We start from the raw sequence: 15,403 nt of genomic DNA on the forward strand, positions 1-15,403 counted from the left end.
TGCTTTTAATTCCCTTGCCTTTGGGGATGTGTCGAGTAAGAGATTGCTACGGCTGAGGTCAGAGAGGTCTTTTCCTGCTTTCTCCTCTAGGGTTTTGATGGTTTCCTGTCTCACATTCAGGTCCTTTATCCATTTTGAGTTTATTTTTGTGAATGGTGTGAGAAAGTGGTCCAGTTTCAACCTTCTGCATGTTGCTGTCCAGTTCTCCCAGCACCATTTGTTAAAGAGACTGTCTTTTTACCATCGGATGTTCTTTCCTGCTTTGTCAAAGATTAGTTGGCCATACATTTGTGGGTCTAGTTCTGGGGTTTCTATTCTATTCCATTGGACTATGTGTCTGTTTTTGTGCCAATACCATGCTGTCTTGATGATGACAGCTTTGTAGTAGAGGCTAAAGTCTGGGATTGTGATGCCTCCTGTAAAGGAGCTTTTTATAAAGGAGTCAGACTCAGGATGATGGTTATCAAAGTGAGCAAAGGCAAGTTTTACTAGCCCAGTGAAACCCTCCCTCAAAAGCAGAGCCCAGTTGGATTTTCATCTGGGAAATAACAGCAGCAGGTAGACCAAGCAAGCAGGAGGTATATAAGTATTGGTGGTTTCCTCAAAAGCAAAGACTGAGATTTTTAGAGGCACAGATGCAAAGCCAGGTGTAGTAAATAAGAGCAGCCAGTAATTAGAACATCGTCTTTCTGAATTTGTGGCGTGGAAGGCACACATGCACACACAAACAGCTATCAGGAAGAGTAGCATTGTTTTAAAAGGACTGTCTGCATTTACTTAAGGGTCAGCGATAGTCACGGGGCGCCTGGGTGGCTCAGTCGGTTAAGCATCCGACTTCGGCTCAGGTCATGATCTCGCGGTCTGTGAGTTCAAGCCCCACATCAGGCTCTGTGCTGATAGGTCAGAGCCCAGAGCCTGTTTCAGATTCTGTGTCTCCCTCCCACCAGCTCCTCCCCTGCTCACACTCTGTCTCTCTCTCAAAATAAATAAAGATTAAAAAAAAAGAAAAAGGTCAGCGATAGTCAAACCATGAACTACTACCAGGGATAGGTAACAGGTGGGGACTATCACTATCACCACCACCATCATATTTACAAATGAATCAGTTTCTCCAGTTCCTTAAAGAATAAAGTAGAAATGACAATCTCTGCCAATAAATTCAGCCGAAGCTCTTGAATAAAGAGGAAAACAATGTAAGAAGCAAACAAGATTCCAAATTTTGAAGCTCACTCAAGATCTTTGTCCAAACAGGAGGGTATAAATCTATAACTATTTAGATGTTTGGGTGATAACCATTCACTGTCTTTAAAATAAAAAAAAAAAAATCAAACTATATATGTGCTCAAGTATGCGACTTTTTTATATCTCATTTTAACAAAACCTGAGAAATTTTATTTTTGAAAGAAATTAGAATTTTTCCATGGTCTTTATAAGGATAATAGGGACTTCATAATTTACTTGAGAAAACTGATCACACACACAAATACTAATCTAAAGTTTAACACATAAATTAAAAAATATGTCATTTACTATCTTTCCCTCCTATCAATCACATAGTGGTCACTGCTTATTCAAGAAAGATCCAATTAACTTTCTACTCTAATGCCATTTATTAAATCAGAGAGATAATCTTTGAAGTAATCCACATTTCATTAAAAGCTGAATAGAATGCATAATATCAGACACTAAACTGTAGGGGATAAAGGATACTTTGTCTACTATGGAGCAAAAATCATAAACCAATGCTCTAAAACACATTTGCAGAGTGTTATTATAAGGCCAAAGTGAATTTTAATCTTTTTTCCCTACAATAGGATAAAAATATAGAAAAAAAGAGAGGCAGAGCTCTTGTTACCATAACATTGCAATAAAGCTAACGTAATCCTTTCCATGTGGGGATTCACTCTAAAGACCTGTTTTTAATTGCTAAGAATAAAAACACTTTTAGGTTTTCTATAATCTAGCATTTGCCTTCTTCAAAATCTGAAGATTAAAAGAGGGACTCTGAAAAAAAAAAGAAACAAAAAAAGAGGAAAAAGAGGGACTCTGTACTGCCACTATATAAAGATACTAATGACATCAACATATTATATATATCATATATATGATGATATATATATATATATATATATATGCGCACTTGTGTGTGGAATTATGTCTCTCTGTGTCTTTCCAAACAACACACGTGTTTATAGCACGCCTGTACCTTCAACACTGCTTGGAAAACTCCTCACCTGCATGTGTTTCATTGTTCATAAATTTTGCTTTCCACATAATTCAGCTACATTTCTACCACATAATGAGGATCCCCTTTCCTTCATTTTCTAATCACATGTTCCTTAATTTCTTCTGAGACCTTGCTGGCAGAGACTTTAACGTTCATATTTCTACCAACCATCTGTTAAAGGCAATCTAGGCTTTTTTGTTTCATGACCGTTAAAATTCCTCCAGGCCTCTGCCCACTGCCCAATTCCAAAGTCACTTCCAAATTTTTAGCTTTGTTTCTGCATAACCCCACTTACAGGTGCTGAAATCTGCGTAAGTTATGCTGAAGCAGATTATCGCAAATTTGTGGGTTAAAGCAAAGCAAAATCATTGTTTTACATTTCTAGAGGTCAGAAGTCCTCCATGAGGCTTGTAGGACTAAAATTAAGGTGCTTGGCAGGACTGTGTTCCACCTGGAGGCTCAAGGGAGAAAGTGGTTTCTTTTCCATCTTCCTGAGGCCACCTGCATTCCTTGGCTCATGGCCCCCTTCTCTTTCCGCACCACACATCACCCCAACCCTTGCTTCTGTCCTCACATATCTTCTCTTAAGTTTGACCCTCCCACCTCCCGTTTATAAGACCTCTTGTGATAACACTGAGTCTAGCTGGATAATCCAGACTAACTTCCCCATCTCAAGATCCTTAATGAAATACATCTGCAAAATTTCTTTTGCCATAACATATTTACAGGCTCTGGAGATTAGAACATGGTCATCTTCAGGGAGGCCATTATTCAGCAACAGAACTCCAAGAATTACTATGATTACAAATCACTTATCTGCTTAATACAATATGATTCTCTGACAATGATAACAGGCTCAGTTTTGATTGATGGCTTGAAAAAAGGGATCCTGGGGAGAGATAATCCTATCAGCAGATATTCTGCCATCCTTGCTCTGTCAGATAATGTTGTTTCTGACCCTTTCTCATAAATGTCTCTGAAATGTCATGTGGGTAATAAGGTTATCTCATTTTCCTTAGTGACTGAAGCAATATTCCTAGAATTAAAGGCAATAATTTAGACTTTGCTGTTGGTATTATGTGAGTGAAACTCTAAATTACAAAATTCCCCCTGATAAATAGCATCCTTAGTTTGATGCTATTGGTATACACTACCAAATAAAAATCACTGAATTATTCTTAATCACATTAGAGAAATGATTACTATAATGGCCTCTGGTAATCTTATTGCCTTGGTTGACATGAAGATGGGGATTAAACATATATTAGTATTTAAACTGGTGATTCTAGGCAGGCAGAGTCCAGGAATAAATGTGGTATATTGAAAAAAAAAGTACATGGAATTGGTTTCTGTTCCTACACTCTCAACAATCCATTCCACCCTGGAATCAAATCATACATGAAATCAGTTTTCTCATCCATAAAATGAGGGCATGAATCAGATCATGGATTCCGTACTTTTGAGTGTCGAATCATTTTGTAAAACAAATACAGAATGGAATATACTTATTAATATAAGTTTATAAGTTCAAATTTACTTACCAATACCATTTCCATTACTTATAAAACCAATCAGTAGAACTGTAAGAACCATTCAGTATTAAATTTGGAATCAGGGCTTTTAAGTGGTAGCTGCAATATTTTAGGAACCTATTTATTTTAAAGTTCTTTTGGTTGCACATTATCAATATATGCATTTGCAAATGACACTATCATTTTAGTAACTCATTTTGCAATTTCAAGGTATACTTAAAAACAGAGGCAGAGAAGAAGTTTTATTTTTATACCTCTTCAAAAATAAAGAAACTTAATGGCAAACCATAAGAGGAGATAATATATAATATTCTGTATATAGTAGATTCATGTATAGAGGGTTGTTTTTTTCAGTTTTATAAGTAGTTTATTGCAAAAGTAGAGTAAATGCTGTTGAAATCCCTAAAATGATTGCAAAATAAACTAGGAATATCTTTGTCATATATAACTGCTAAAAAACAAGAAAATAATGAATATAATAAATAAAGTTCAATTGGCTTAAGACAGAGATTAGAATTTACCACTTGCCAGAAATTTCTTATCAGTTACCTTTGCTGTTTTTGGAAACTCCTCACTTGTATAATACACATATTTATATCATATATACAATTTATATTGTATTTTTTCTAGTCTTTAACTTTTCTTAGGCCTTTATATGTGTCATGAATAAGCCTTCAAAGCCAGGGACTTCTATATCACGTGCTTCCTCTATTTACAGTAATGAAAATACTTTCTACCCAGTAAGGGGGAGGGTAAAAATTTACTTTTATACCTGTTCTCCTTATGAAAAAACGTAAAAATTTATATAAGAAATAATGAAAATAGTAAGTCAGTCAAAACTTTCCATTCTATATTTTGTTCATTTTAAGAGTATAGTCTAGTTTATATTACTTTGTTAAAAAAAAATTTTAAGTTTATTTATTTACTCTGAGAAAGAGAGAGAGCATGACCAGGAGAGGAAAACAGAGAAGGAGAGGGAGAATCCCAAGCAGGCTTCGCACTGTCAGTACAGAGCCAGAAATGAGACTTGATCTCATGAACTGTGAAATCATGACCTGAGCCGAAGTCAAGAGTCAGATGTTTAATGGACTGAGCCACCCAAGTGCCCCAAACACTTACAGTTATTTCTAAATTATGCCAAAAAAAAATGTAGTAGCAAAAAGAAAACTCATATAGCTTTAGGGCATTAAAAGGTAGATCAATTCTGGAAAACATTCATTCATTTATTCATTTGTTCATCCGTTCCAAAGGGATTGACTGCATTTATATTAAATATCAGATACAGATATAACAAATATAAACAGACTATCACCTCTACCCTTGTAAATCCGACAGCCCATGCAGATGATTCTTCATTCTAAGAAATTTCTGACTAATAAACAATTTGGGACAATTTCATTAGATTTGTAATCCATTATAGAAATATTACATCTTTATTCAACTGTAGTTTTTCAAAAACAAAAGAATATCTTTGTTTCCCAAACAGGTTGAAAAATCTATTAGCTATTAGTTTTTTAGTAACTATCTCTATATTAAAAAAAGAATTTACAATGATAAATCCTTCAACAAAGCACCGGGAAATACTGGTGCCTAAAGGAGGTTAGTTCCAAGCCATGAACCACTGATTTAAGCTTTATTAAAACTGTACTTGTTCCCAGCTTGTTTTCACTTAAGATATGCTTTCATTTCCCTTAGGCTGTAGTCTATTACTCTATTGCTAATATATTTTTCTGTAATGTCCTCCCTTCTGTGTTAAAAAAAGAAATGAAACCCCAAATCTGATTAATTTTTGAAAACTAATACACAGATCTCATAGGTGGGAAGAATGATGTGCACTTGTTCCCGTGCAGGAGAAAGGAGTTTGAGAGCCAGCAAGGGCACTTGGCCATTCAGACAAAAAACAACAAAGTTGTTCTCAAGGATTACGATTTTTCAGAAGAGTTGGCAGCTTTTTGGAAGCTTAATCTTAGGGACCAAGAAAAGCTACATCCCTGCCCAGAGTTTCTTAATGGCCAGACTAAACTACCAGAGTTGACCTCAGTTTCTATCAGCTTAAAAAAGTGGCATAAAAGAATCTGAAATCTCTTCCTGATGCTTTACCATTTCCTCTAGCATGTAGCTGGTAAAACATAAAGCATATCAGCACAACTTAAGAAATTAAAGTTAGGAATTTTAGACCCTGAAGCCCAATTAAATATATTTTTTCTTTAGACCTCACCCCTGCTTTCAATCCACCTCAGTTGTGAGCTCTATAAGAGGTAAAGCACAGGAATGCGCTTTAAGAGTGGAGATTGAGCTGTACTCAAGTTCAAATTCATCTGTGGTAAATAGGTAGGGATAAAATCAGTCAAATAGCTTCTATACATGTGGCTCAACCAACTAGAGCTTCTATGGTTTTAGTGCAACTTCTAGGCAGACTAAGTGTTCTTTTTCTTCTCATGTTTGTTATTTTGAATGTCTGATCACTTCAAAAGGCACTTTTATCCATCTGTACACTCAGAGAAAAGGGCACAAAGGAAGATTTGACAAAAGCAGCATGAGACAAAATTAAGGTTACGAAAATGCTTTAAAAAAGCCTACTCTTTATCCAGTAATTAGAGAATAGACACCAAAAGAAGGAAGAACAAAGTAAATAAAAATGTTACCAGTGTTCCTATGTTCTTTCATATACTTTGAATAAAATCTTCCAGGCACACCTACTGTTTTGTGACAACTGAATTTTTTCTTTTTTTTTTAAAGCAAGATTCATACTTTCTTTTTAAAATTTATTTTTGAGAGAAAGAGAGAGCACGAGCCAGGGAGGGGCAGAGAGAGAGGAAGACAGAGGATCTGAAGGGGGTCTCTGCTCTGACAGTAGAGGACCCGATGCGGGGCTGGAACTCACAAACCGCGAGATCATAAACTGAGCCAGAGGCAGACGCTTAACCAACTGAGCCACCCAGGCATTCCTGAAATTTTGTTAATAATGGAATGCATGTTTAAAAGCCCTGCTAGCAATGAAGTCAAGATATTTCTGAGAGGTCAGAGAAGGATGTGTATCATCATTGTTTAACATAGGTAATATTCTGAGTTAATAATCCTCTGATTTAAACCATTCCCTGGTTTAAGAATTAAACCCACCTTACAGGCATCTTCAGTCAACTTTAGTTTTATCAAAAGAATGAACAAACTGATATTAAGTAAATGGATGAATGCAAATACGCATGCCTTAGCTTTTGGAATTCCCTCTTCTCCGTAGCTTCTGGGAAACTGTCTGGGTTCCTCCTTTCTAGCTCTCTCTGACAGCCAGTAAGGATGTGCTCCTCGTATTCTAGACTGACACCTAAAAGGATTTGTCTATTTTTTAAGACCCCATTGGTAATGATTAGGTCCTATGGATTTTAAGTGCTTGGTTGCAATCATTCTAATGAAATAATTGGTCCTTTACATAACACATTGTATCCAAACCACTATTTTTAAAGACATTATTCCCAATGGAAAAATAAAAGTCAAATATCAGCTCAGTTCATGATCTCACGGGTTTGTGAGTTCCAACTCCGTGTCTGACAGCTCTGTCCTGTCAGCTCAGAGCTCTGTGCTGACAGCTCGGAGTCTGGAGCCTGCTTCAGATTCTGTGTCTCCCTCTCTCTCTCTGCTCCCTACCCAAATTGTGCTTTCTCTCTCTCTCAAAAATAAATAAACATTAAAAAAAAATCTAACATCAGCCCAGACACTATCTGCTGCAGGGAACAGATACTCACTAGTAGTGGTTTTCATAAGGACTTATTTTTTCAAACATAATTATCTGGAGTTAAGGAGTTCTAGCAATGGGTAATTCGAAAGCTCAGAGTTGTTTGGAGTTAGAGTTGGCTTGTTTTTTGTTTTTTTTTTCCTTGACTTTCCCTTCTTTTTAACCAATTTGGCTCTCAATTTTCTAAATATCACAACTTCACAAAACAATGCCCCAAGATAAGAAAGATAGGTTGAAGATCGTTCTCGCCATCTCTTTTTATAAATCAGGAAGGAACCAATTTCTTAGAATACCTCACAGAAGACCTATCCTTAGATCTCCCTGGCCAAAACCGGGTTACATACACAGCCCTACAGCAATCACTGCCCAGGTACACGGGATTTGTTTAGATCAGTGGTTCTCAAAGTGTGGTCCCTGGAGCAACAGCATCAGCAGTAAGCTTGTTAGAAATGCACATTCTGAGGCCCCTAGCCAGGCCCGCTGATGTAGAAGCTCTGGAGTTCAGGCTCAGCAATCTCCTTAACACGTCCTCCAGATGATTCTGGCTAAAGCTGAAGCTGAAGGACTGCTGATTTAGACCAATCTGATTCATTCCCTCTGTCTGAGCTCCCCTTTCTTGAGCGGCTAAGGACATACTCTCCTCACGGTCTTTGCACGTTTCCCTCTCTTGCATGTTCTCCCTCGTGTCCTTTACCTTAGCAGTGAGCTTTCCTCTGATAACCGTATGTGAAATAGTAAGGCCTAGACACGTGCCCCAGCATTCTCTGCCCCCCCCCCCCCCCCCCCCCGCCAATGCTTCATCTCTCTCCAAAGAAGGTATCACCATCTGAAATATCACATATTTATTCGTGTCTGGTCTGTTTCCTCTACTGGACTTAATTTCCACGGAAGTAAGGTCTTTGTTCTGTTTATTTCACTGCTCTATCCCGAGGGCCCAGACACTGTGTGGCAAATTATAGGCATTAAATAAATATTTGCTAAATGAATGATTAGAATATTGATTTCCAAATGAAATTGGAAGAAGTCAAAGAATGGCTAATGGGCAGACAAACAACAGTCTGCCAAAGCAAACTATTTACAAACGCAGATTTGGAATAAAATCCATTCATGACTTGGGAATTTTAGTGTTTGTCATAATATAAAATATAGCCTTATTTTTATTAACTTTAAGGAAACCCTCCTTTTTACCTTATATGCTATGTTCAAATAAATTTACATATATAACACATTTTTCTGTTCTACCAAATTTGATAGCATTTATCATTGGAAATGTCACTTTTTGGGGAAAATACATAGATTTGAACAACAGAAACTTCCATTGATATTGAATTTTAAAGTTTGTTTATTTGTTTATTTAGAGAGAGTGAGTGGTGGAGGGGCAGAGAGAGAGGAGGGAGATAGAGAATCCCAAGCAGGCTCCAAAGTCAGTGCAAAGCCTGACTGGGGGCTAGAACTAATGAACTGTGAGATCACAACCTGAGCCGAAATCGAGATTCAGATGCTTAACCAACTGAGCCACTGAGGCACCCCCAAATTAAATTTTAAATAACCAGTTTTCTTTAAAAAATCCAGAAATTTGGGTGAGGGAGAAATTGGACACAACCAAAACAGTTTCAAAATGTAAGGTCCTTATATAAACAGTCCAATTTATTAGTCTTATTCTAGGGAAATATTCAATATTTGGGTTTCTTATCAACAAATGCTTTACATTAAGAATAATTTTATGTAAATGAATAAATAACAGGATTCCACAAATGATTATTTATATATTGAGAAAATTACAAATGACATAATATACCAGATATTATTGAACAAGAGAAAATAAAAATTCAATTGAAATGCATTGCCTGTTAGTTTAATATGGATAAAGCCTATTTCCAGAGAAGTACTTCTTGAAAGTTCTTTGAGTAAATTTTGTTACAGTTTATATATTTATATAAATTGGCACGTTTAAATCTCATTAAGGTAATTTCCTTAAAAAAGTTATAAAAATTATTTATGGCAACAAAGCACAAGTTCTTAGCTACTAATTTACAAATAATTGTGTGCACGTGTGTATATGTGCGTGTCTATGGGTTGAGAGCACTGTAGTAAGTTATATGTAAAAAGACAGAGAGCAAACCAAGCGTAAACAACCTAAAACATTTTCCTTTCAATGGAGGTTAGAGAGACTTGTGTCTAAGCACGGCTCATGCAGGCTGCACAGCGCTCGCGCCTCACGTGCAAGTGATATTCCAGGGTTGCCCCCTTTTCCTTGATGTGCCACAAAAACCCTTCCTGAAACTGACTCTCCTTTTCTTTTCTTTTTCTTTTAATGCTTATTCATTTATGAGAGGGGGAGAGGGGACAGAATGAGCGGAGGAGGGGCAGAGAGAGAAGGGGGGACAGAGGATACAAAGAGGGCCCTGCGCTGCCAGCAGAGACAGCGGGGCTCAAACTCACGAACTCATGACCTGAGCCAATGTCTGACCCTTAACAGACTGAGCCACCCGGGTGCCCCTCCTTTCGCTTTACACAGATACAGCTGGTTCAACTCCTTTTCATATGTTTATAACAATTCTAGTTTGGGATCTGCTATTTTATAGATGGAATAACTTCCATGTTTTCCAGTGTAATTTAAATCCGCTCCTCCACTCTACTCCAGCTGCCTAACTTCTCGGTGACTTCCTATCTACACACGAGTCAGAGGGCAGCACACTGATCTTCCAGAACACCGCTTCTCTTGTCTCATAACATGTATTCACATCACTATTCAGTTTAGACATTAAAACCTTGATTATTTACTTTGTATGTTTTTTATAAATAATCAAGCCAATGTCTGTATCCTCTTTCTGTGTGGGCTGCCATGACGTATGAGTTCCAAGAAGGCAGGAGACAATCTATTACACTGGAAATTTTTTACAACAATTCTCACATGTCAAAACATTTTCAAAATCTTCATGCTATTGTATTTTAGTACATACGCTAATTATTCGTGGCTTTTAAATTCCCTCATATTCCCACAAGAATTTTTGGTGCCCTAAGCACAGTACACACTTTATTGTTTAAAGTAGGCTCCACCCCCAATCTGGGGCTTGAACTCACAACCCTGCGATCAAGGGTTGTATGCTCTACCGACTGAACCAGCCAGGTGCCCCTACACATGTTTTAAGTACATAGTTTAATCGGTTTTTATCTGTGCATTAACTATGAAATATCGCACAATTCCTTGCCGAGAAGGTTCCTTCATTCCTCTTTTCAGTCAGTATGGTGTTGCCATTTTGACTAGTAAGTCTGTCTTCAACATGTCCTGACAGAAACTTGTTTATTTTCATATCAAAAAATTTGTTCCAAAGCTAAACATACTTGTAAGGTGTTAGTTCATATAATGCAGTCAGACAATAGGTTGGTTTCAAACCTAAAAAGTGTGGTTTTTCATTAGAGGAAAAATGCTAAATGTTCAGAGAGGGAATTATATTAGATCTGGAAAGAAACATTAAATTAAAAAAAAAAAAACCTACTTTTTGCCAAGTCATCTCTATAATGAAAATTCTGTTTTGTTTTTACACATACTTCTTTCATAACTATGTAACACAAATTCCAATAGTTCCCCCCTTATCCATGGTTTTGATTTCCTGTGGTCAAGTGTGGTCAAGAAACATGACCCACCTTCTGACAATAAGTCAGAAGGTCAGTAGTAGCCTAATATCATTCACCCCACTTCATCTCCTCATGTAGGCTTCATCTTTCCACATCATCCCAAGATTAAGAAGGGTGAGTACAGTATAATATTTTGAGAAAGAGAGAGAGGGGTCACATTCACATAACATATTATAGCATATTATAATTGTTCTATTTTGTTGTTTAATTATTCTACTTTATGTTGTTGCTGGTAATGTTACTGTGCCTAATTTATAATTAAACTTTATCATAAATACACATTAATAGGAAAAATCACAGTGTATATATAGGGTTTGGTACTATCCATGGATTCAAGCATCCACTGGGGGTCTTGGAATGTACCCCCCACAGACAAGGGTGGACAACTTATGTCTTTCTGAATGAAGTAAGGTACAAAATATTACAATAATTATGATGGTGATAAAATAGCAATTTACTGGGGCGACTGGTGGCTCTGTTGGTTAAGTGTCCGACTTTAGCTCATGTCATGATGTCGTGGTTCAGCTCCTGAGTTCAAGCCCCGCACTAGGCTCTGTGCTGACAGCTCAGAGTCTGGAGCCTGCTTCTAATTCTGTGTCTCCCTCTCTCTCTGCCCCTCTCCCCCTCATGTTCTGTCTTTCTTTCAAAAATAAATAAATATAAAATTAAAAAAAAATTTAGAGTTTTATTTATTTATTTTTGAGAGAGAGACAGAGAGAGTGAGTGGGGGACGCGCAGAGAGAGAGAGGGAGAGAGAGAGAATCCCAAGCAGGCTCTGCACTGTCAGCATGGTGCCTGATGAGGGGCTCGAACTCACACACCGTGAGATCATGACCTGAGCCGAAACTAAGAGTCAGACTCTTAATCTACTAAGCCACCCAGGTGCCCCCCCTTTTTAAAATTTTTTTTAAGTTTTATTTATTTTTGAGAGAAAGACAGAGAGTGAGTGCGGGAGGGGCAGAGAGAGAGAAGGAGACAGAATCCAAGCAAACAAAAAATTTTTTAAATAGCAGTTTACTCTTATGTAATAGTCACCATTATTCAAGGCACTAGTCAAGCATTTCATATATATAAGCTATTTTAATCCTCACAGTAATAGTTAGAGGAAGGTATTGTAATATTCTCATTTTGGTGATGAGGGGTAAGTAATATGCCCAACACTAAGAAATAGTAAGGGGCAGAAGTCAGGATTTGAACCCAGAGAGTCCAAGGCCAGAGTCTTTTTTCACTTACTCATTAAGCCACACTGTCACCCTGAGGTTCAGAAGTATAGCAGGGATAGATTATAGACAAAGCAGAAACTACCAGAAATGGACTCTTTCTTACTATCTCTTAGTACCTGGCAAATATTCTATGACACATGATTAAGTACAATTTCCATAATCTCACCTCTCTTACAGTCTAAATGTCATACGGTATTTGTTATTATAATTTTATATGTATTGAGAGAGGGACAAAATGGCATTTAAATACCACTTAAATAAATGCAAATAATCCAATAACCAAATAAGAAAATTTAAAATTTTAGAATCATTTATAGCTTCCTTTTCTCAGTTATAGAAGCATAGAATGACCACTGTGAAAGAACTTCTTGGAGGCTGATGCCAGACCATTTTTTATTTCTGGTTTTATTTTAAATCTGGAAAAGCACAGGCGATATAGACCCAAATGCCTCCTGCCATTATCTTTTAAAAGTTTCAACTCTAATTCTTGATCTATAAGCTAAGCTTTTAAAATAAAATAAATGCCTCTCTATTATATGTAGCTGTATGTATTTTCTCTTCTCCTTCATTAAGGATTTCCTAATTTTTAAAAATATTATGAGGAATGTTAGTATTTGAACTGGAAAAAGGTATATATTTTTTTCTCTTCTCTGAAGCTTCTTTATTACTTCTCATGAGTCAGGGGAAAAGGCTTTCTTTATTGCTTTTACAAATCATGAGTAAAACACGAATGCTTAATTGAGCAGATTGATGATTAAATGGAGAAAAATGATGAAAGGAAAAGATGCCAGCACAAACAGAATATGGCCATTCATTTCAACCCCAAATGAATCAACTACTGCTCATGAATGTCAGTTTAATACTCATCTTGGCAGAAACTATCCGGAGCATCAACCCTCTGCGGAGTCCCACGTCTGCATGGGGACAGCCTTTTCCTGTTTCTTTTGCTAGAATACACTAAATAGCTCTCTCTCTCTCTCTCTCTCTCTCTCTCTCTCTCTCTCTCTGTCTCTCTCTCTCTGTCTCTCGTTGGCACAATCAATTAACTCTTAAACGAAGGATTATAAACATAGTGAATGCAGGAGACTTTCTCACACCTGAACTCCAAATACTCATTCAAAGATGAAAATGTTTTCTCCTAAAGGAACTAGGCAACTAAGCTATAATATGCAATATTAGCATTAGCAGGAATTACCCTGGCCATTAGCCATCACAGATCTCATTTCTTTGCATCAGTTGGATTAAAACAATTTTTTTAAGTTAAAAAAAAAAAAAAGGTAAAATATCTTCAATCAAATTGCATGACTAATGAAGATAAGGACCGGTCTCTACATCTGTATGACTAGCTCAGTTCCTTCGTATGTCTGGTCTACCACAGAAAGTGACAGAGGCTTTTAAACAAGCAATTTGCTATTTTGAGCTGATATCGCTGAGCTTTTCCTAATACACTGGTTGATCAGGAGCATAAGACCTTTCAGATGCTAACTGGCAGAAATAAGCCCTTCTAAGGTTTTCTAAATCCTTCCTATCCTCCTAACACGACTCCTCCAGTCAAGTGCTAGAGGTTGGGACGTAGAACCCTATCAGGTGTTAAAGACACCCAAGTGAGTCAGAGAACTTGGCTGGCAGTTTAACCGGGCCCTACTACAAATACTCTGTAATAGAAGTGCCACATTTAATTAGCCCTGAAGCAGGGAACAAAGCTCTTTCATTTTAGAAAGCGGGGCGAATGGAATCTCAAGGAAAAAAAAAAGGCAAACCTCTTACCTTTTGTAGCGATTCGTACACACTGGGTTTTAGTTTCCTGATGGAGCAAAACATGAAAGACCATAGTCAGTGTACAGACAATATTTCCTATTACATAATCTGGAGTTATAAATTAGGTTTGGGAAGAAAAGATCACAATATTAAGGAAACTTTTATTTTTAAAATGTATTTTCGGATGTATTTTTTAAACCCTGAAGTAAGAACATTTACAAATTTTTCATCATTTTCTAAAAATTCAGGGGTCTGTTTTCCTCTGTAATGAAACAGGCTATCTTGTCTGGGACAAGTAGCTAAAGCATTCTATTTGTACTTACTATACTTTTTGAACGATTAGAAAGAAAAATGTGTTTGCAGAGCTAATACAAATCAGACCCAAACACAAACTTCATTCTTGCCACACAGCTGTAGACTCAGACCAAAGCTGAACATCACATCCTCTCGCTTGGATCCTAGCACGACTAATGAGTTAAATGACAGTACTTAGAAAGATCATCCAAAGGTTGTATCCCAATGAAGGGAGGATTTACCTGTTCTTTTTTTTTCTTCCCTTTTGAATTTAGGTGTTAGGAGTTAGCTATTTCTCATTGGGACTATTTTCCTATTCTTGCTAGACAGATGGAGTTGAGGAAGGAGAAGTTGACATGGGAAGGGACAAAAATGATTTCAGATTCTTTTTCTTTTCTTTTTGATGTTGTGTGGTGGCACTAAGCAGTGGAATACGTCTCTAGGCCCACACCACACACCTTCAGGACTTCGTTGATTCATTTCAAATCTTTGAATGTACAAGAGGTTGGAAAAGATGGTAAAGCCAGTGAACAAAACAAAGGCTATTTGTTTGAGGATGTATTTATAACTCCATCTTGAGTATTTCTATATATTGATAAACCAAGAGTTTTCCACTTCCTCTTAAGCATTTACTACTTTGCAATTACACAGAACAAAGCACTGAGGAGGAATTAGTCGTAAAACATACAACTTTGAACTTCTATTACTTAATTGTGACGTGAGGCCTTTACAGTGCATTCCAAGAGAGATTGTTTCGCATTCCCACAAAGGCCCAAAGGGATTCTGATTTCCTAAAAGCAATCGCTCTTAATTCTATCAGGATTTCCAGCCTCTGCTGGTAGGAAGCCCATCGATTTTGGAACTATTTGCCAAGGTAACCATTGGATATATTGTTGCTCTTCTGTAATTTGATTAAACCACATGTAGATATATTAAGAATGCGGAGAGAACACTCATATCGAGGCTTTTAAAGAGTGCCAGGGAAAATCCTTTATAAGTA

At 37.0% G+C, this 15,403-nt stretch overlaps 1 protein-coding gene across 13 annotated transcripts in view; it reads right to left on the reverse strand.

Moving 5' to 3' along the window:
- PTPRK (protein tyrosine phosphatase receptor type K) overlaps positions 1–15,403 on the reverse strand; it is a 561,747-nt gene that overhangs the window by 79,999 nt on the left and 466,345 nt on the right. For all 13 annotated transcript variants that reach the window (XM_023254331.2, XM_023254334.2, XM_023254335.2 and 10 more), the window contains exon 13: positions 14,119–14,155. In XM_023254331.2, coding sequence (XP_023110099.1) covers positions 14,119–14,155 — 37 coding nt within the window. The remainder of the gene's footprint in view (positions 1–14,118; positions 14,156–15,403) is intronic.

This window comes from Felis catus, chromosome B2 (genome assembly GCF_018350175.1).
Source record: "Felis catus isolate Fca126 chromosome B2, F.catus_Fca126_mat1.0, whole genome shotgun sequence".
NCBI classification, from domain to species: Eukaryota; Metazoa; Chordata; class Mammalia; order Carnivora; family Felidae; genus Felis; species Felis catus.